This window comes from Myotis myotis, unplaced genomic scaffold, assembly GCF_014108235.1.
Source record: "Myotis myotis isolate mMyoMyo1 unplaced genomic scaffold, mMyoMyo1.p scaffold_m19_p_1, whole genome shotgun sequence".
In the NCBI taxonomy this organism is placed as follows: Eukaryota; Metazoa; Chordata; class Mammalia; order Chiroptera; family Vespertilionidae; genus Myotis; species Myotis myotis.
This window is the reverse complement of record NW_023416313.1, coordinates 137,577,979-137,600,030: the sequence shown is the minus strand read 5'-3', so window position 1 is coordinate 137,600,030 and position 22,052 is coordinate 137,577,979. Positions and strand designations below refer to the sequence as shown.

General features: G+C 41.8%; 1 protein-coding gene across 1 annotated transcript; it reads left to right on the top strand.

Moving 5' to 3' along the window:
• The first annotated feature begins 2,768 nt into the window (after window positions 1-2,768).
• On the top strand, window positions 2,769-3,754 carry LOC118663086 (probable U3 small nucleolar RNA-associated protein 11). The gene has a single exon (XM_036322470.1). The coding sequence runs from the start codon at window positions 2,824-2,826 to the stop codon at window positions 3,583-3,585; it is 762 nt and encodes a 253-aa protein (XP_036178363.1). The 5' UTR covers window positions 2,769-2,823; the 3' UTR covers window positions 3,586-3,754.
• Window positions 3,755-22,052: the final 18,298 nt, after the last annotated feature.

Here is a 22,052-nt window from a genome sequence, read left to right as displayed (position 1 = left end):
GTAAGTTGGTGGTCTAGTTTCATTTTCTTGCATATATCTGTCCAATTTTCCCAGCACCATTTATTGAAGAGACTATCTTGGCTCCATTGTATGTTCTTGCCTCCTTTGTCAAATATTAATTGAGCATATTGGTTTGCAGCCCTTATATAAGTGTTTTAACTGACAATGCTTCTGTACCCTTTGAAACCTTACCCTTTGAAGTGTATTATCTCCACCTTGCCTTAGACAATTGTGTTAATAAAAGCAAGGGTCCTAGACAAGGAGGTAGTCTTCAGTTCCTTTAGCTGAAGGTCCTCTGACCCCCAATGCCTTTCAAAATTATATCTGGTCTCTGGACTCTTTATTAGTCTCTGGATTCCTATGTCATCTACGCAGAGCCCCTTCTCCAGATTCCTGAACCCTTCTTGATGCTGGGACAAGAACCCTGGCATCCATGTTTATTTGACCTTTCCTCATACATTCATTTTGCCATTTCAATCAAATTTATGGTTTCCTTTTGAATCTACTCCAAGTTGTCTTGCTCTCCTAAACCATGGAACCAAATCAAATTATGTGAACTTCTGGGTGATTTCTCAGCATTACTCCCTATTATAAATGGAAATAAATATAGAAATATAATGGGATTTCTTTGATGTTTTGGGATATATCTTACCGATACATGCAGTAAGAACTGTCTTTTGCCCGGCCAGCGTGGCTCAGTGGTTGAGCGTCAACCTATGAACCAGTAGGTCTCAGTTCAATTCCATCAGGGCACATGCCAGGGTTGTGGGCTAGATCTCCAGTGTGGGGCAGGCAGGAGGCAGCCAATCGGTGATTCTCTCTCATCATCGATGTTTCTATCTCTCTCTCCCTCTCCCTTCCTCTCTGGAATCAATATAAATTTTTTTAAAATATATTTTTTGAGGAATTGTCCTTTTTAGCACCAGACAAATCTTAAGAACAGGTTATGCCTTTTGTGAACGTCATTGATACTTGGTAAAATGATGCCACCTAGTGTCCCAGACTAATAACAACATCTGCAAAAGAAGGATAGAAAACTAAATCAATTACAGTGCAAAATGACAACTACAGAAACTAGAAGTCAGAGAAATTTAATAACAATAGGTCAATTGACTCTGGGGACCATAATTCTTAACCTATTGACTGGGCCACTGGAGCAGCTTAACAAATAACAGCCTTTTTCCAGAGAGAAATGCACTGTCCGGAAAGTGCTGGGTCACACCGGAGGTTTACAAAGAGAGGAGAAGCAAGCAGCTTCTACCTCATGCCTAGCACTGCTCTAAGCATTTTTCATGTGTTTGTTTGTTTTTTCACTTAATCACGACATTCACCTTATAAAGCAAGCATTATCATTTCACCGATGAGAAACTGAGACCCAGAGAGGCTATAATCTGACCTTGGGTTACACAATAGAGCCGGACCTGGCGCTAAAACCCACATTCTTCCCCATGCATTGCCCCAAAAGAGGATGTATAGAGAAGCTTCTCAACCCTTTTTCTCATTTATCACTCACCACAGGGAAGACCAGAAAGACCCTGCTGGTCCAATGCCACCACCAGGGAGTCCTTACTGTGATACACAATTCTGATAAAAGATGCCAAAAGTGAAATTTGGAACAACAACACAAATATTGCACTAGAATAAGGACCAGCTAGCAAAAGCATTTCCTGTAGCCCAGTTTGAACATTTGGCGGGGAGCGGGGGGGTCGGGGCGGGGGGCTTTCCATTAATTTTTATCTGCCAATAAATCAGAAGCTCCTAGTCCTGGCTGGGTAGCTCAGTTGGTTAGAGTGCCATCCCAATATACCAAATTTGGGTTCAATGTCTGGTCAAGGCAAGAAGCAAGCAATGAATGCATAAGTAGGTGGAATAACAAATTGATATTTCTCTCTCTCTCTTAAAAAAAAAAACTCTGCCAGGGACTATCCCCTTGATATGTCACAGTAACACTAAGTAAATATTGACCAATTGATTAAATTAAAGCACAATTGAAAGCCTCGTGTTCACACCTACCTCTCTTTTTCAGGGCCAAGCTCCTGGCATTGACACAGACAATCCCAAAAGGGAAGCCAGCATCTCAGGAAAGAACAGAGAGAGGAATTCAACTTAAAGAACAAGCAAATCTGCCAGGACTTAAGTCCCTTTCAAGCACAGGTTGACTATAGGCACTGACTAATGGAGTTGCTCCCGAGTAACTAAGCAGCACTCGGATCAAAGGCATAGATAAAGAGAAGGGGTCAAAAGTACTTATTTTTCTGAAGGTTTGGCCTTGTACAAAGAAGTAGAGAATTTTCAAGACATTACATTTTCATTCATATAATTATTTTTACTTCAGCCATTATGTCTACTAGGTAAATAAATCAATGAGGCAATTAGACAGAAAAAGTAAATAAAACAGCAATATATTGTCACACAAAAAAACAACCAATGATGTGCTCCTGATATGGAAAGGATAAAAATATATAAAAATAGAATTTAAAAGAATGGGAAAATGCACTGAGTTCTTTAAATCCTATGGGTAGTACTTATTTTGTTTCCTAAAGAAAAATATCACTGGAAGCATGATTGCATCCAGGAAATTTTTCTTGAGAATTCTATTCTAAGAAGATAAACAAAAGAAAAATTAAAGGGCACTTTATATTTCCCTGAGAGGGAAGTCTATAGCATTATAGGCCTACCTCAAGAAACAAGAAAAAAGCTCAAATAAACAAGCTAACCCTACAACTAAAATAATTAGAAAAAGAACAACAAGAGAGTGGACCCGGAGACTGAGGTGGTGCTGCACCAGCGTTGTCTACTGAGCTTTCCCAGGCGTGAGCAGCTATGTCGGCGGCTTTTCGGAAGGCAGCTAAGTCCCGACAGCGGGAACACCGAGAGCGAAGCCAGCCTGGCTTTCGGAAACATCTGGGCCTGCTGGAGAAAAAGAAAGATTACAAACTTCGTGCAAACGACTACCGGAAAAAGCAAGAATACCTCAGAGCTCTTCGAAAGAAAGCTCTTGAAAAAAATCCAGATGAATTCTACTATAAAATGACTCGAGTTAAACTCCAGGATGGAGTTCATGTTATCCCGCAGACTAAGGAAAAAGTAACTCCAGAACAGCTGAAACTGATGAGAACTCAAGATGTCAATTATATAGAAATGAAAAGGGTTGCGGAAGCGAAGAAAATCGAAAGACTAAAATCAGAGCTCCACCTGCTGGATTTCCAAGGGAAGCAACAGAATAAGCATGTGTTCTTTTTTGACACTAAAAAGGAAGTTGAACGGTTTGATATTGCAACTCACCTGCAAACTGCCCCGGAATTAGTGGACAGAGCCTTTAATAGACCCACCACAGAGACCTTGCAGAAGGAGAAAGTGAACGGAGTTACTCATCAGACTCGACTTAAGCGGATCGCTAAAGAAAGGCAAAAGCAGTCTAACTGCCTGACACAGCGGACTGAACGCGAGAGGAAATTGTTCGTCATTGCACAGAAAATTCAAACACGCAAAGATCTTCTGGATAAAACTCAGAAGGTGAAGGTGAAGAAAGAAACGGTGAACTCCCCTGCTATTTACAAATTTCAGAGTCGCCGGAAACGTTGAAGTGTTACAGATAAGCCTTGTCATTCCAAATGGAAAAGAATTCTATGTCCTTTCCCCCCAGTAACTTCAAATTCCATTCCTATAAATGAGATGGTGTTCCTGTTTGTAATTATAATTTATTGCAGATCTGACATTTGATATAAACAACATCAATGCTCCTTTCCCCTCTTATGGTTTTGGGTTGTGAAATTAGTCTTATTTTTATATACTTACTTTTTTTAAAAATTATGAAAGCTTCATATCTCATTACAGCAAGTTTGGGAAATAAATGAGTTCATTTTAATGCAAAAAAAAAAACAAAAGAACAACAAGATAAGCCCAAAGGAAGTAAAAGGAGAAAAATAATAAAGATCAGAGTGGAAATAAATGACATAGAAACTAAAAAATATACTACAAAAGATCAATGAAACCAAGACATGGTTCTTTACAAAGATAAAAAAGATTGATGAACTGTTAGCTAGGCTCATCAAAAAATAAGAAGAGAGGACCCAAATAAATAAAATCCCCCCCCCAAAAAAAAAGAAAAAGAAAAAAGAAAGGAGAAGTAATAACTGATATCACAGAAATACAAAGGATTGTAAGAAAATACTATGAACAACTATTTGCCAACAAATTATAAAACCTGGGTGAAATGGGCAAATTCCAAGAAACATAAAACCTTTCAAAACTCAATCAGGATCAGAAAACCTGAATAGACCAATAACAACTAATGAAATTGAAGCAGTAATAAAAAGAAATTCCCAGCAAACAAAAGTCCTGGACCAAATGGCTTCACAGGGAAGTTATACCAAACACTTAAAGAAGAACTAACACCTATCCTCCTCAAACTATACCAAAAAAGTTCAGGAGGAAGGAAAACTTCCAACCTCTTTTATGAAGCCAGCATTATCCTAATTCTAAAACTAGATAAAGACACTAGAAAGAAAGAAAGTTATAGGCCAATATCCCCCCATAAACATAGGTACTAAAATCCTCAACAAAATATTAGCAAATCTGCCCCAGTCCGTGTTGCTCAGTGGTTAGAGCATCAGCCCTAACTCTGCAGGTTTGATTCCCAGTGAAGGACACATATCTGGGCTGCAGGTTCAATCCCTGGCCCAGTTGGGTCATATGGGGGAAGCAACCAATCAATATGTCTCTCTCATACTGATGTTTCTCTCCCTCTCTTTCTCTCCCCCATCCCTTCTTTCCACTCTCTCTAAAAGTAAATGGAAAAAATATCCTCAGATGAGAACTAACAAAAAATTAAATTTAATTTAAAGATATTCGCAAATCAAATCCAGCAATACATTAAAAAAGATCAGACACAATGATAAAGTGGGATTTATTCCAGGGATGCAAGGCTGGTACAATATTCAAAAATAAATAAACGTGATACATCACATAAACAAACTGAAAGACAAAAAGCATATGATCATATCAATTGATGCAGAAAAAGCATTAAACAAAATCCAACACCCATTTTTGATAAAAACTCTCAGCAAAGTGGGAATAGAGGGTGCATATCTCAACATGATAAAGGTCATATATGACAAACCTACAGCCAACATCATACTCAATGGGCAAAAACTAAAATTGTTTCCCCTAAGAACAGGAACAAGACAGGGATGCCAACTTTCACCACTCCTGTTTGACATAGTACTGGAAGTGGTAGCCATAGCGATCAGTCAAGAAGAAATAAAAGGCATCCAAACTGGAAAAGAACAAGAAAAACTGTCATTATTCACAGATGACATGATATTGTACATAGAAAACCCCAAAGACACCATCAAAAAACTACTAGACTTAATAAATGAATTCGGCAATGTAGCAGGATACAAAATTAACACCCAGAAATCTATGGCTTTTTTATACTCACAGATAGAGAAACTAAAAAACAATTGCATTTACCATTGAAACACAAAACTAAGATACATAGGAATAAATTTAACTAAGGAGGTAAAAGACCTATGCTCAGAAAACTACAGGACATTGAAAAAAGAGCTAGAGGAAGACATAAACAAATGGAAGAATATAACGTGTTCATGGGTTGGTAGAATCAACATCATTAAAATGTCCATACTACCCAAAGCAATCTATAGATTCAATGCAATCCTCATTAAGATATCAATGGAATATTTCACAGACCTAGAACAAACTCTCCAAAAATTCATAAGGAATTAAAAAAGACCCCGAATAGCTGCAGCAACCCGGAGAAAGAAGAATAAAGTTGGAGGGATCACTATACCAGATATACTACAAGGCCACTGTTTTCAAATTTGCCTAGTACTGGCACAAGAACAAACATATAGACAAATGGAACAGAACAGAGAACCCAGAAATCAACCCATGCCATTATACTCAATATTTGACAAAAGAGGCAAGAACATACAATGGAGTCAAGATAGTCTCTGCAATAAATTGTGTTGGGAAAATTGGACAGATACATTCAAAAAAATGAAACCAGACTACCTGTTTACACAAAAATAAACTCAAAATGGATAAAGGACTTAAATGTAAGACGGAAACCATAAAAATCTTAGAAGACTCCTTAGGCAGCAAAATACCAGACATATGTCGTAGAAGAATCTTTACCGATACAGCTCCTAGGGCAAAGGAAACTAAGGAGAAAATAAATAAATGGGACTATATCAAAATAAGAAGCTTCTGCACAGCAAAAGAAACCATCATCAAAACAACAAGAAAGCCCACTGCATGGGAGAACATATTTGCCAATGTTCTCTCCAATAAGTGTTTAATTTTCAAAATGTATAGGGAACTCATACAACTTAACAAAAGAAAGATAAATATCCAATCAAAAAATGGGCAAAGGACGTAAATAGACACTTTTTGAAAGAGGACATACAGAAGGCCAAGAGACTTACGAAAATGTGCTCAAAGTCACTAATCACCTGAGAGATGCAAGTCAAAACGACAATGAGGTAACATCTCACACCTGTCAGAATGGCTATCATCAACAAATCAACAAACAACAAGTGCTGGCAAGGATATAGAGAAAAAGGAACCCTCGTGCACTGCTGATGGGAATGCAGACTGGTGTAGCCACTGTGGAAAACAGTATGGAGTTTCTTCAAAAAATTAAAAATGAAACTCCCAGAAGATGGCAGCATAGGTAAACACCTGTACTTGCTGCTTCCCACAACCACATCAAAATTACAACTAAAAGACAGAACAACTATCATCCAGATCCACAGGAAAGCTGGCTGAGTAGAAGTACTACAACTAGAGAGGTAAAGAAGAAAGCACATCGAGACTGGTAGGAGGTGTGGAGGCGTGGAATGGGCTGGCACCCGAGTGTGTGGCTTTTTTAATCGGGAGGGAGATACAAGCTCTCACTTGCTCTGAGCTCCAGTGCTGGGCTAGACTCTGGAGGACCCAGACACATACAGGGTGAAACTGGACTTCTGTAATCAGGGCAGAAATGTGGGGGAAGCTTTCTTCCAGATGGAGGTGCTCCCAACAGTCATTGTTCCTGTGCTGGGACCTCCCTGGTGCAGGACTGACTGGCAGCCATTGCTTTTTGCTCCACCCTGGAGATTCCCTGAGACCCCCGCCCCACCCAAGCTGTGTGTAGCAGCTTTTGCATATGAATGGCCTGTCCTTTCTCAGCCTAAAATCTGTCAAACAAGCTGCAACTGGATTAGGGAGCCCCAAAACTATCAAAAGAAGGCCCAAGGCCAGCACCAGCAGCAGCCTGCCTTGCTTCACAGCTGAGCTTCATCCAGGCACTTCCAAACCCCATACAAAGAGGAGGAATCTGCAGATCTCTCTGTAACTCCTCCTGGGTGGCCCCAGGCAGTGGCTGAATTTGCACCTCCTTGGAGATCCAAGAGCCAGTGTACCCAGTGGTCCGTGTGAGACCACACGAGATTACAACTCTTCACATCCATAAGTGACACACTCAAGGGGCAGACTCAGTGAGCACCAAAGCCCCACTGAAGCAAGTCCTGCCCCATAAGGGTTTCTCCTGAACAGCAGTTCTTCCATTGTAGACACAGCTGGTCCACACAGCCAATTGGCCTGGAAGCAATTCCTCCCAGTGATACCAACAGCAATCAAGGTTCAACTACAAGACTGTGCACATAGCCCACAAAGGGGTGCACCAAGTGTGTCCATCTCAGGTGATTGGGGAGGCTGAGACACTGGGCCCTATAGAACACCTACAACACAAGGCCACTCTATCAACTCAAGGAGACTTAGCAGCTACCCAATACATAGAAACAAACACAGGAAAGCAGCCAAAATGCGGAGACAAAGAAACATGTCACAAATGAAAGAAATGGAAGAAAGCAAACTACTGTATATAGAGTTCAAAACCACAGTTATAAGATTACTCAAGAATCTTCTAGAAACCTCCAAGGAACTTAGTGAGACCTTCAAGGATCTTAGGGAGAATGCCCCAAAAAAATGGAAAAGGACCAGTCAGAAATTAAGCATACACTGACTGAAATAAAGAATAATATACAGGGATTCAACAGTAGACTAGAGGATTTCAAGAATCAAATCAAAGGTTTGAAATAGAAAGAAGCAAAAAACACCCAACTGGAAGAGCAAAAAGAAAAAAGAATCCAAAAACATATAGATAGTGTAAGGAGCCTCAGAGACAACTTCAAGCGTACCAACATCCGAACTATGGAGGTGCCGGAAAAAGAGAGAGAGCAAGATATGAAAAAACCTATTTAAAGAAATAATGACAGAAAACTTCCCCTACCTGGTGAAAGAAATAGAATTACAAGTCCAGGAAGTGCAAAGAATAGCAAACAAGAGGACCACACCAAGACACATCATAATTAAAATGCCAAGAGCAAAAGACAAAGAGAGAATCTTAAAAACAGCAAAAGAAAAACAGTTAATTACCTACAAGGGAGTACCCCTACCACTGTCAGCTTATTTCTCAACAGAAATTATGCAGGCCAGAAGGGAGTGGCAAGAAATATACAAAGTGATGAATAGCAAGAACCTACAACCAAGATTACTCTGCCCAGCAAAGCTATCATTTAGAATTGAAGGTCAGATAAAGAGCTTCACAGATAAGAAAAAGCTAAAGGAGTTCATCACCACCAAACCAGTATTATATAAAATGCTGAAGGGTATTCTTTAAGAAGAGGAAGAAGAAGAAGAAAAAGGTAAAGATAAAAATTATGAACAACAGACAACAAATACATATCTATCAACAATTGAAGCTAAAAATCAAATGAATAAAAAAATCTGATGAACAGAATAAACCGGTGAATGTAATAGAATCAGGGGCATGGAAATGGAGCAGACTGACAATTCTCGGGGGGAAGGGAGTGTGGGGGGTGCAGGAAGAAATTGGACAAAGATCTTATATGCATGTATGCAGTACCTATGGACGCAGACAGTGGGGTGGCGAGGGCCTGGGGTGGGGTGGGAACCGGGTGGAGGGGAGCTATGGGGGGGGGGGACATCTGTAATAATCTGAACAATAAAGATTTATTAAAAAATAAAATAAAATAATAAAAATAACAGTTGCCCTACAGAATAAGAAACTGTCTAAGAATAACAGAGTAGTTCAAACAGCAGCTTTCCAAAGGAGGGATTGCTATGCTTCACCAGTATTTGAGCTGGGACTTGAACCCAGGAAGTTCTGTCTCCAGAATTTATAGCCGGTGTACGAGGTTCCCGTATGCAAAAGGATGCAGTAATTGCGGGGACCCAGCTTGAATTTACTAACCACAAGCATGCCTAATTTGATTATCTCTTTAAAAGGAACTTCTAAATGGACAGCTATGAGAAATAGGATAGATCTGATTTCAGCAAAGAATCAACAAGATTTTTATTATTAAAGAGAATGATTTGTTTGAGATGGAACCTTGAAGCTGGGCCATGAGGAGGGGGACAATCACGTGTAGGAATGCTCTAGTGGGAATTAAAGCTTCATGAAGCTGGAATGCATGGATTTTTTCATAAGGTTTCTATGTAACTTCTGTGTGTTTTTCCCCATACATGAACCTAGCTAATGAATCCCTCCTTCACCAGTTCCCAGTTTGTTACACCCCTAATTAATCCTGTGCTCTAGCACTTGGCCTGGAGCATCTTGTGAGGATATTGCACCAGGGGTAACAGAGAGCAGACATCCCCCGGGACCAGCTGGGACCTCAGTCCCAAAGGGCACCCCTGCTGGGCCCATGATCCCAGAGCGTGCATACACAGGGCTTCCCTGTCTTAGCTTCACCTGCCCTGATTGGCACCACAGCTCCAATCATCTGGCCTAGGCAAATGGCAGGAGGGAGGAGGAGGCAGGGAAAAGAAATTTCACACTCACAGATTCGGGGAAGCCAGGGGCCTCACCTGCTTTAACAGAACTTGTTTTTCAGGTCCCTTTAAAAGCTCCGCCCTCTGCAGCTTTGCTTCATGTTTATGACCAAAGGGGAATTAAATTAAGATTCACGCTGATAAATGTATCATGAGAGGTTTGCCATAAAAGGGCTCCCCTTGGCTCTCAGACCTGAAAGCTCAGAGACAAACGAGGAGAGTATGTGGCCTGAAGATGGGGTTTCCTTTCTGTCCTCTCCAACTTTTGCTTTAAGGGCCCGTGGAAGAGAGAAGTAGATTCCTGGGTCCTGCCCCCTCCCCAAAGGCTCACAACTTTGAGAATACTGAGTAGAGATTCATTAACTTTTGACACCCAGTAGTGGAAGATGGTGAGTTGAAGGGAATTGTTACATTGTGAACAACATAAGGCCCAGAATAAGGGCTCTGACCTACTGAGGTAATTCCACTTATACAAGAACATTTCTTATGTTCAGGGAATAAGATCTCCCTACAAACTCTACCATAGAGGTTCAGATTTCAGTTTGCCAAGACCACAGATTGTCCTTTAACAGGTAGCTGGGAAACTTTATTTGACACAGGATTTGAAAAGAGCTGGGGAATACCCTGCATATAAGCTAGCTAACTGCAGTTTTATTTTATTTTATTTTTTATTTTTGTTGTTGTTGTTTTTGTTTGTTAATCCTCACCTGAGGATATTTTTCCCATTGATTTTTAGAGAGAGTGGAAAAAGGGAAGGAGGGGGATAGAGAGAGAAAAACATCAATATGAGAGAGACACATCAATTGGTTGCCTCCTACATGCACTCTAAATAGAGCCAGGGATCAAACCTGTAACCCAGGTAAGTGCCCTTGATCAAGAATTGAACCCAAAACCCTTTAGTCCACAGGCCAAGTAACCACTAAGACATATTAGCCAAGGAATTTTTTTTTTTTAATAAACATCACACAAACCTCATATGGAACCTAGCAGGCATAACTTGAGAACCCCTATAGCAGAGACCTAACCAGCAGCCTTCCCAGTGAAAAAGCACTAACTATCCCTTCACACTCCTCCTCCCTTTCCCCCAAAAAAATGCCCTGACTCCAGCCCAAAACAGTCCCCTTCATCCAAAAGACAGTCCTGCCTGGCTGGTGTTTCTCAATGGTTGAGTGTTGACCTATGAACCAGGATGTCTCGGGTTGATTCGCAGTTGGGGCACATGCCTGGGTTGCAGGCTCAGTCCCCAGTAGGGGGTGTGCAGGAGACAGCCGATCAATGATTCTCTCTCATCATTAATGTTTCTCTCTCTCTCTCTCTCTCTCTCTCTCTCTCTCTCTCTCTCTCCCTTCCTCTCTGAAATAAATAAAATATAAAATAATTTTAAAAATAAATCAACAAACAAGTATTAGTGAGGATATGGAGAAAGGGAATTTCATACACTGTTGGTGGGAATGCAGACTGGTGCAGCCACTATGGAAAACAGTATGGCGTTTCCTCAAAAGTTAAAAATGGAACTCCCATTTGATCCAGTAATCCCAATTCTAGAAATATATCCCAAGAAACCAGAAACACCAATCAGAAAGGATATATGCACCCCTATGTTCATAGCAGCACAATTTATAATAGCTAGGATTTGGAAACAACCTAAGTGCCCATCAGCAGATGAGTGGATTAAAAACTATGGTACATCTACACAATAGAATACTACACTGCTATAAAAAAGAAGGAACTTTTACCATTTGCAACATATCACATGATCTCACTCATTTGTGGAATATAATGAACAACATAAACTGATGAACAAAAATAGATCCAGAGACAGAGAAACACTAAACAGACGTCAAACCTCAGAGGGAATGCTGGGGAGGAGAGTTATATGCATGCACATTAGCATAACCAATGAACACGAACACTGGTGTGGTGGGGGCTTGTCCTGGGGGTGGGAGTGGCCAGGGAGGGATCAATGGGGGGAAAAGGAGACATATGTAATACTTTAAACAATAATTTTTAAAAGCCAATAGAAAAAATATCCTTAGGTGAGGATTAACAAACAAGAGAAGCAATAATAATAATTCCCAAATGGTTCTGATGATTAGCCTACTCTGGACCCAATAATGTGACTGCTTTTTTGAGCAGACAAATAATGCTCTATAGGGAAATTCTTTTAATTTAATAAATGCTCTCTGTAAAGACAGAAAAGGGACTCTCCTTTTCTTTGCTGTGGCCTAACAAGATTTATGAGAAGCACCTGGTAATTAAACCCCAAGATTGTTGGCTCCTCTGACTCAAACAACTCCTCTGTTCAAACTGTGGGACAAAAGCTACTCTCAAGGCTACATTCTTGCATCCCCCTCCTCCCTGTTGTTTTCACAACTCCGGGATAGTTCTCACCAAGAAGTCTCTAGTTCATAGAAAAGTCCCTTTCCCTATCCCCTTCAAACAAGCCTCTTTTAAATTCTTCATAACTTTTGCTCTAAGCATGTTTTACAGGCTTGGGAAAAATATTGATAAGACACCTCCCTAGGACATGTGCTGGACTATCTCCTGGAAAGCAAACAAACTATAACTTTTCAAGACAACCCCTGGTATCTGCTCAACTTCAACACAACTCCCTCTCCCTTCCTTGTTGCTTGGCAACAGCTACTGCTTAAACGAGCAGGTCACCCTTTGTTCCCTGCCCTATACTGACTAGCAATACTCGGCCCTTTCCTCTCTTGGAAAGTAAAATAAACTTCCTTTCTGCATCTCTTCTTTTAGTTCTTTCACAGCCCAGGTCACCAGCCAAACCCTAACACTCTATAGGGGACTTCCTTTAATGCTTTTGCATTTTTTTAGGTCTAAATCTCTCTTCAGGGCAATGTGGTAAAGTTTTGAGTCTGAAAATTGTCCAAAAGCATATTCATTTCTGAGAAAAATTTTTGTCTTTCCTATAACTATCTAAATCATGAAGTGGACATGTTTGGTTTTGTCTACCAACATCCCATTTTGCCTCCCATTTCCCCAGCTTTGATCATAGTGCCCCCATTTTCCTCCAGGGAGCCTACCCACTCTCAGTCCACCCTTAGCTCCACATGAGTGCATGTCCCACCTCCAAGGCCATTTAACCTTGCACATTCTCTTAGCCACAATACTTTTCTCAGTGGAGGATAGGTTTGCTACACTCATGGGAAAGGGAGTCTTCCTCTCATCCTCCAGAAGGCTGTATGTCAAAAAGATGGGAACCTGAAGATTCCAGGGACCGGAACACAGAGTCTTAGAGAGGAGCCAACACAGAGGAATGGGAGCGAGAAGGGCATCCTGCAAGCATGTTTGAGTCCTGACTCAAGGCTCACCTGAAGCCAGTTTATCTGTGATATTCTCAGTTACAAGAGCCAGTAAATTCCTTTGCTTATTTTGTTTGTTTAAACTAGTTCGTTTGTGGTTTGAGGTCACCCACAGTAAGAAGATTGCTGACTGGTATATCTGCCAATAAGCAAATGTGAATGAGGACACAAGTCTGGCTTCTCCGTTTGTCACTAAAATATCAATAGGCAGCATCTAAAGCACAGGGAGCTGCTTTAATCAAAAAATTGAACCATCAGCACTTCTAACAGTGCTGGGAGAATTCAACTTTGACATTATCTTGAGCAGCAATTTTCAGCCTTTTACATCTCATGGCACACATAAACTACTTACTAAAATTCTGCAGCACACCAAAAAATATATTTTTGCCAAGCTGACAAAAAATAGGTATAGTTTTTATTCATTCACACTGGACAGCTGTTGGGTTGACTGTTATCATTTTTTTATTTGACAATCTAAGGTAAAAGAGGTCAGTGGCCCTGACAAAGTATAAGGTTATTGCATTTCTTCAAAATGCTGCAGCACACCAGTGTGCCTCGGTTGAAAATCGCTGAGCTAGAGTTTCCTTTACTTTTCTAATGTGTGAAAAGCAGTTTTCTCAGCGGTGTCTTTGCCCTTTGTGAACTACAGAGAAAGTGTCACTGATGCTGGGTAAAAGTGGTTGAAAAACACTGAACTCAAGGACATCATTATCCTTCTCTTCAAGGTTAAATCCAATGGTCAAAACGCAACAAATTGTTTTCTATAAAGGAAGTGATGGATTAAATCCCCATATTAAGTTACTTAAGACAACATAATGGCCTTGGATTTTGTAGAGAAAAGAGGAAACGGGGGGGCGGGCCCATCAGCAAAGAAAGTTGCTGGTGACAAAAGGTGAAAAATGGTTCATGAGAGCAAAGAAAATAATCCTAAAGAAGAACAAATATTGGGTTCAGGATTCAGGTATAAGAAGCCAAGTTAAGACTTCTACATTTCCCACAGAAAAAGGAAAGTGAGAGCAAGATTGTTCCAATGCCTCAGAGCCAACTTCTCTTTCCTGTTGTTCTTGTCTGCACTGAGTTGAGGAAGGTGAGCCAATTTCATGGAATTGAGGGCTTTGGACCTTTATGCCTCACATTTTACCTCCCAGGTTGCTTGGAGTGCCTATCTGCTTGTTGCTACAAGTGGAACCCACTGAGCAATGTGCCTGCTCACATTTGGGCCTCTTCTGGGGAGACACTATCTGGCCAGGTGCTACTTCCATCTGGCAGGATATGAAGCCCTCAAAGACTAAGGGCATATGTGTTTCTGGGCCACAGCCTGGCTACAGGAAGACTCCCTACAAGTCAGGAACTTACCCCTCAAGGCAGAAGAACTAGCAACAATTGAGGAACTTGAGATCTTGTGGGGAGGAATAGTGAGGGGGCAAGGTCATGGAGGGAGTTACAAAAGCTCTTTTTCAGATTATTTGTCTTTACTAAAATCCTATATAATAAAAGCCTAATATGCAAATCAACTGAACAATGGAACAACCAGTCGCTATGATGCGCACTGACCACCAGGGGGCAGATGCTCAATGCAGGAGCTGCCCTTAGCCTGCGGGCCCCAGTCCAGTCAAGGGAGGTGCCAGTGGGGGCTCCCCGATTGCCCTGCCCGCTGCCCTGCAGAGGGAGGCGACTGGGGACAGCGGCAAGGGGCAGGGCCAGCGAGCAGGCAGCACCAGGCAGGCCAAAGCGGGTGCCAGTGGGAGCCCCCGTTCACTCCGCCGGTCACCCCACAGAACTATCCTGATCTCCAGCCAGGCCAAGGACTCTACCCGTGCACGAATTTCATGCACCGGGCCTCTAATAGAACAATAAAGATGACAATGGATAATGAGAATCATAAAGCAAGGTTCACTATGTTAAATGCACAACAATGGATAGTGTGCAGTATTTTCCCGCTTACCATCTAATGTTTGCTTAAAGTTTTTCAAACTTTCACTTAATCAAGGTCTGAACAAGATGGGACTTCCAGATCTGATAATGTGACAATTAAAGTCATCTGGGAATGTTGGGTAAAGTATAACAAAAAGAAAATGTGTTAGATACACAACTGAGCTCAAAAAAACAAAAGTGTGAAAGCTAGATGCTGTGAGGGCCCTTATATGTTCAGAGGGCAGGGAGGATGGGGCATTGGATCAGACTAGGAGTAGGAGACAAAGTCCTGGGCCCACATGAGGGAGGAGTTGAAGCTAAACCACAAGTAGATTTGAAATCTTAATATGTGACGTGGGAATCCCCAAACCAAGAAATGAATACAGATATTGTTCCTGGTTTTCTAGGCTGGTGATCCCCTCAGTGTGCCTGACATGGCAAACACACATCGACCTTAGGAGAAATCCTTCTTAAATCCAGGCTGCTTGGAATGCACATACACACACACACACACACACACACAAAATCCCCACTGAAAATAAACTCAAAAGTTAAAAATAATAATGAAACATATATAAAACTAATTCTCCACAAGCAAGAGTCAGCAGCAACAACAGAGAAGAGAACCTGAAACAATAAAATGAATATATTCTCTTTTTTTTATAAATATATTTTATTGATTTTTTACAGAGAGGAAGGGAGAGGGATAGAGAGTTGGAAACATCGATGAGAGAGAAACATCAATCAGCTGACTCCTGCACACCCCCCACTGGGGATGTGCCCGCAACCAAGGTACATGCCCTTAACCTGGGACCCTTGAGTCTGCAGGCCGACGCTCTATCCACTGAGCCAAACCGGTTAGGGCAAATGAATATATTCTTAAATATGAAAGAAATAAAAGGAGAATAAATACCAGCACGAGGCCACTGCGGTGTAGGGCGGTTACAGAACGGATCCGTGTGCACAGCTGTGCAGAGCCAGGCGTTGGAGCCCAGCCACAGGCTTTAGAGCAGTGGTTCTCAAGCTTGGCTGCACATTAGAATCACCTGGAAATCTTTTTAAAATCCTGATTTCTGGGCCTCATCCTCCGGGAATTCTGTTTCTTTGTTATGGGGTGGGGCCACAACATTAGTAACAAAGAAACAGAATTTCCGGAGGGTGAGGCCCAAAAATCAGGATTTTAAAAAGATTCCCAGGTGATTCTAATGTGCAGCCAAGGTTGAGAACCACTGCTAGAGGCTACCCTCCTCATCCCTCGGCCACTCCGTCAGCCTCAAACAACGCATAGCACACAAACCAGATTTCAGCCCCTTTAGGACGGCAGTAGCTTTTCTCTAGACTTGTCATCAATTTCGCCACTTGGTTATACCTCTAGGAGGGTTTGTGGGTCCAGTCAATTACAGAGGGAGTCTTAGTAATACATAGATATTTACAGATAAACACGATGTCCACAAGATGATGCAAAAGACTGCCACCTTTTCCCTCCCAGTCAGCCTGGGGTCTCTTCCCCCTGATCTCTCTTCTCTTCCTCCACTGTCCTCTTGATCCTTTCCCACTCGGTCTGGTCACCTGACAAGGTCCATCTCCTTCCTGGAGGGACAATGGCGGAGCCTTACTAGGCATCCTTGGAGGAACCGTTAAACCCCAGAATGGAGAGTCTGGAAAACAAACTCTCCTGTTGCTTATGCTGTCTATCCCAGAGTGTAACTTCGATGCATTATTATCCTTCTCAGTATCATGTGTTTTCCCCTGTTTTGCCAACATCTCCTCCTGGGGAGGGATAAGGTGGAAGAAGAATTAAAGAGGAAGAACTGAGACAATCTTATGCGGCCTCTTGTAACAAGTGGCTTGGCCTTCACTCCTTAAGCAATGAAAACAATTAGGTTCTGGGAAACACCACTTTCTCCACTGCTGAGGGGAAGGGTTCCCCAACATCAGCCACCTGTAATGTACACAGCCTGTCCCACCTGAGAGCCACTGGCAGGAGCTTTAAGTCAAGGGAGCTGGGAGGTCTGGGAGGCTCACAGGCAGCCTCATCCTCTCTCCCTAAGCCGGGCACGTTAGGCTGCTCCTGGCCTAGGAGTTTGTGCTGGTTCCAACTCAAACACAAGTCACACCTGCCATGTGCTGCTGGTAACCAAGTCAGCCAAGTTCTGAATGGGAGGGGAAGCAGGTTCTTACACACCATTCCCGGCACCCACGTCCGCAGCAGGGCCTTTTGTCGTCCTGCTCCATTCCTCTTCTGCCAGGGCGACACAGTCTGCCTCTCACCCTGATCCACTGGCCACAGCAGGGATTCCCAGCCATTTTGTCTGAGGTTTGAGATAACCAATGTTCAGGTCAGGGTTCTCCATAAAAAGAGAACCAACAGGGTGTGTGTGTGTGTGTGTGTGTGTGTGTGTGTGTGTGTGTGTGTGTAGAGGTAGGAGAAAGGAGGAGGAGAAAGACTAATCAATTTCAAGGAACTGGTTCACACAGTTGTGGGGCCTGGCAAATCCAAAATCCAGGGGGTCAGGCTAGCAGTTCCCGCGAGTTAATTTCTTGAGTCTGAAGGCAGTAGAGGCAGAAGTCCTTCCTCTTGAATGGATCTGAGTCTTTTCTTTTAAGCCTTTCAATTGATTGGATGAGGCCCACCACATTATGAAGGGTAATCTGCTTTACTCAAAGTCTACTGATTTAAATAGTAAATTATATATTTTTTTAAAAAACTCACAGCAGGATCTAGATAGTGTATGCATCTAGCCAAGTTGACACACAGAATTAACTACCACGGTGGGGAGGATGCTGACCACAGGGCTTCTAAGTGAGAGAAGGAGGTGTACCCAGATGTGCACCCTCCCCAGTGGAAACCTTGAAAACCTTGAAAGGAATTTAGAGAAGGAAGAGGCAGAGTGAGATCTCAGCAGCAGTAATTGTCTGGAAGGGCCACGCCCACAATCAATATTCTGAGCACAACACTCACCGTCTTAAACCACTGGATAAGTTCCTCATCCTCTTCATTAGATTTAAGCCATTCAATTTATTATCAAAGTTGCATGAGAAAAAGAACTTTAAAGAAATATGAAGCTTCACACGTGTCACTTCACTCATAATATCATGGTCAATAGTAATATTAGTATTGCAATTTTGCAACTGTTTTATGTAAAGTAGAATAAAGCAAATAAACAAAACATATTTATGTTATTAGGAATCAAGATTTTCAACATAAGAGAGAAGAGTTGAGTATTTAAAATAAAACAGAATTAAGAATAAAAACACTGAATGTTAAATTGAAATTAGAATTGTCAATTCAGACACATGATTGTTTTCTTTAGTGTATTTCCTAGCTCATTTACTAAAAGCATTAGCATCTCAGTAGCAATAAGTACAGCTAGCACCCAAACCTTGGTTTTAAAATCTATTCCCTATCCAAGAGAACCAGGGCTCCTCAGAGAAAGGGCTGATTCCAGGGACATCTTCTGCCTGAAGTACAGAAAGAGCAGTAGGGTTATATCAAAAGAAAACAGGAGAAAACTGGCAGTCCCGAGTCAAGCGGAACATATCCTAGGAACAAGCAATTCCACGCTGAGGTGTATGTCCCCCACCCAAAATAACAATGCACTCATCCAAAGACAAGCACCACAGTGTTCACAGCAGCACCACTGTAACAGCTTGAATCTGGAATCATTCTAAACATCCACCTACGTTAGAATGGATACATACATTGCAGGAGCAATGAAAACCAAAGAACTGAAACTACATACTTGGTAGTGAACCTAATGAGCATAACGATGAACAAAGAAGTCAGATACAAGAGCACAAGTGGAGAGAGAGAGAGAGAGAGAGAGAGAGAGAAACTACATGGTTCTGTTTACACAAAGTTCCCAAACAGGCAGCTGATCAATAGATCTGGAAGTCAGCCTGGCCCGCATTTTGCAGAGGCAGCAGTGATAGGAAGAGGGTGTGACGGGGCTTCTCAGGAACTGGCAATGTTTCTTGATCTGGGAGCTGGTTGCACAGGTGAAAAAAAATTTTAAGTATAGACTTGATTTTGTGTGTGTATTTCTCTATATGTTATATTTTAATTTTTTAAAAAAGCCATCTCCCACATGATCTCACTCATTTATGGATAATAAAGACCATTATAAACTGATGAACAAAAATAGATACAGAGGCAGAGCAGCATCGAACAGACTGTCAAACTACAGCGGGAAGGCTGGGGAGGGTTGGGGGGCGGGAAGGGGCGGTAAGAGATCAACCGAAGGACTTGTATGCATGCATATAAGCATAACCAATGGACATAAGACACTGGGGGATAGGGGAGGCTAGGGGACTGTCAAGGGTGGGGGGGAAAAAAGGACACATATGTAATACCCTTTGTAATACTTTAAGCAATAAAAAAAAGTTTTTTATTGATTTCAGAGAGGAAGGAAGAGGAAGAAAGAAATAGAAACATCAATGATGAGAGACCATCATTGATCGGCTGCCTCCTATATGCCCCACACTGGGGATCAAACCCATAACCCAGGCATGTGCCCTGACCAGGAATCGAACCATGACCTCTTGGTTCATAGGTCAATGTTCAGCCACTGAGCCACACCGGCTGGGCTTGGTGGCCAAATTTTGAAAATCAAAAAAGGATAATGATTGTAACTGGTTGTTAAATGAAAATATGAATCCAGGAGGAGGGGAGGATACATGCCGGAAGCCAGTCCATCCTTGCTGCTTGACACAGTCACTGCAGGGAAGAAACATCTGTTTCAAGGGACCTGGCGTATAGGGCATACAGGGCATACTGTTCTTAATATGTTTGCCCCCCTTCTTAGCACTATGTGTTTTAACCAAGGCCACCTCTCCGAGAAAGGTTGTTTCCCCAGGTGGGGATTTTTTCCCTGGAGTTAGGGATTAACAGGACCAAGGAAGGGAATAAATTAGTAAAACCCCTTAACTAAGTGTCAGGCAGGTAGTTAATCACTTTAACTACGAACAATCATGCTTAAACTACATAATCTTTACTTAGGATAATCTCCTTCAGTTACTTCCTTGTAGCTTAATAGAACAATAGAGTAACCTTGGAATGGAGATAAGAAATGCCCTAACCTTTGGAATAGAATGGATAGGATTAAAATCAACTGGTATAAATACAGATGTAACAGGACAATAAAGACTGAACCTGGCTAGAGAACCTGGCTAGAACCTGGCTAGGCTGCTGATCAACTGAACGCTATCTCCGTGTCATTCCTTCTTTGCTGACTCCATCCACACCTTTGGGAACCCCTGGACCTGCTGGGGATGGGCCCCAACAGATACACAAGATAAACAGCTCTTTTTCACAAAAGAAAGCACTAATAAATGTAGAAGGAATGACAAGATTAGAAGATCATCATTTTATTACCCCTGATATAATAATTGAGTGTGGTAATGATCACCAATGGAAATCAAACCATTGTATGAAAACTCATTAGCAAACAGGGCATTCATACAGTACTGCCGAGGCCACTCTGCCAGACCAACTCTATCAGAATCTCTGAGGTAGGACCCACACATCAGGTATTTTGGACAGTCAAGGTATCCTGGACAAAAACATATACTCTGAGTCTAACTTTTAGTTTATAAGTTACATAGGCATGCCTCAGAGATATTGCGGATTTGGTTCCTGACTATCATAATAAAACAAGTATCACAAGAAAGCAGCCATAATCTCTTTGCTGGTGGATGGTCTTGACTACCGTTTGTTAAAAATTCAACACCTGTGAAGCACAATAAAGCAAAACACAATAAAACAAAGCAGTGATCTTTAACACTGCTGATTGGAAACACCTGGGAATTTTGGAAACTAGGGTCACCTGGGCTTCCTCTGATGAGCTTCTGGCTTAAGGGGTTTAGGCTGGAACTCAGGCGGGGTACCCTCTTTTCTAGGCTTTAAGCTTGATTTAACCTCCAGTGAGAACAGAGTGGGCCTCTTACTACCCCTTCCTTGTAATGCAATGAAACAGGTGGTTCTGATGTCTGCCCAGGGCGGAGGATGACCAGGACAGAGGAACAAACGAACGTCAGGAGGAAACAGACAAATCTATAAGGTGGGACATTCTGGAAGACCAGCCTGGATTCTTTGGAAGGTCAACATCACGAGGGGAAAAAAAAAGAGGGAAGAATTATCGTAAGTTAAATTAAGTATTGCATGTGTTAGTTGATTTAAAAAAAAAAAAAAACAGCTAAAAAGGCATTTGGGGTACAATTGGAGACATTTAAATGTTAAGTTGATTTTAGATGGTTAATTTTCTTAGTAGGGACAGCAACCATATGGTTATGTGGACAAATATTTGTATCCTTTTTTTTAATATATTTTTTATTGATTAAGATATTACATATGTGTCCTTGTCCCCACGTTACCCTCTACCCCCCTCCCCCCGCTCAAGCCCTCACCCCCCCCCCCCCCGTTGTCCGTGTCCATTGGTTAGGCCTATATGCTTGCATATAAGTCCTTTGGTTGATCTTTCCCCCTTACCCCTACCCTCCCCTACCTTCCCTCCAAGGCCCGACAGTCCAATCAATGCCTCTCCATCTCTGGATCAGTCCTTGTTCATCAGTTTATGTTGTTCATTATATTCCACAAATGAGTGAGATCATGTGGTATTTATCCGCTCTCCAGTTCCATCCATGCTGTGGCAAATGGTAAGAGTTCCTTTTTCTTCTTCCTCTTCTTAAAGAATACCTTTCAGCATTTCATATAATGCTGGTTTGGTGGTGATGAACTCCTTTAGCTTTTTCTTATCCGTGAAGCTCTTTCTCTGACCTTCCGTTCTGAATGATAGCTTTGCTGGATAAAGTAATCTTGGTTGCAGGTTCTTGCTATTCATCACTTTGAATATTTCTTGCCACTCTCTTCTGGCCTGCATGGTTTCTGTTGAGAAATCAGCTGACAGTCATATGGGTACTCCCTTGTAGGTAACTGACTGTCTTTCTCTTGCTGCT

Bases quoted from the DNA above. Each gene is read 5' to 3' on its own strand.
- LOC118663086 (XM_036322470.1), top strand. From the start codon at position 2,824: ATGTCGGCGGCTTTTCGGAAGGCAGCTAAGTCCCGACAGCGGGAACAC.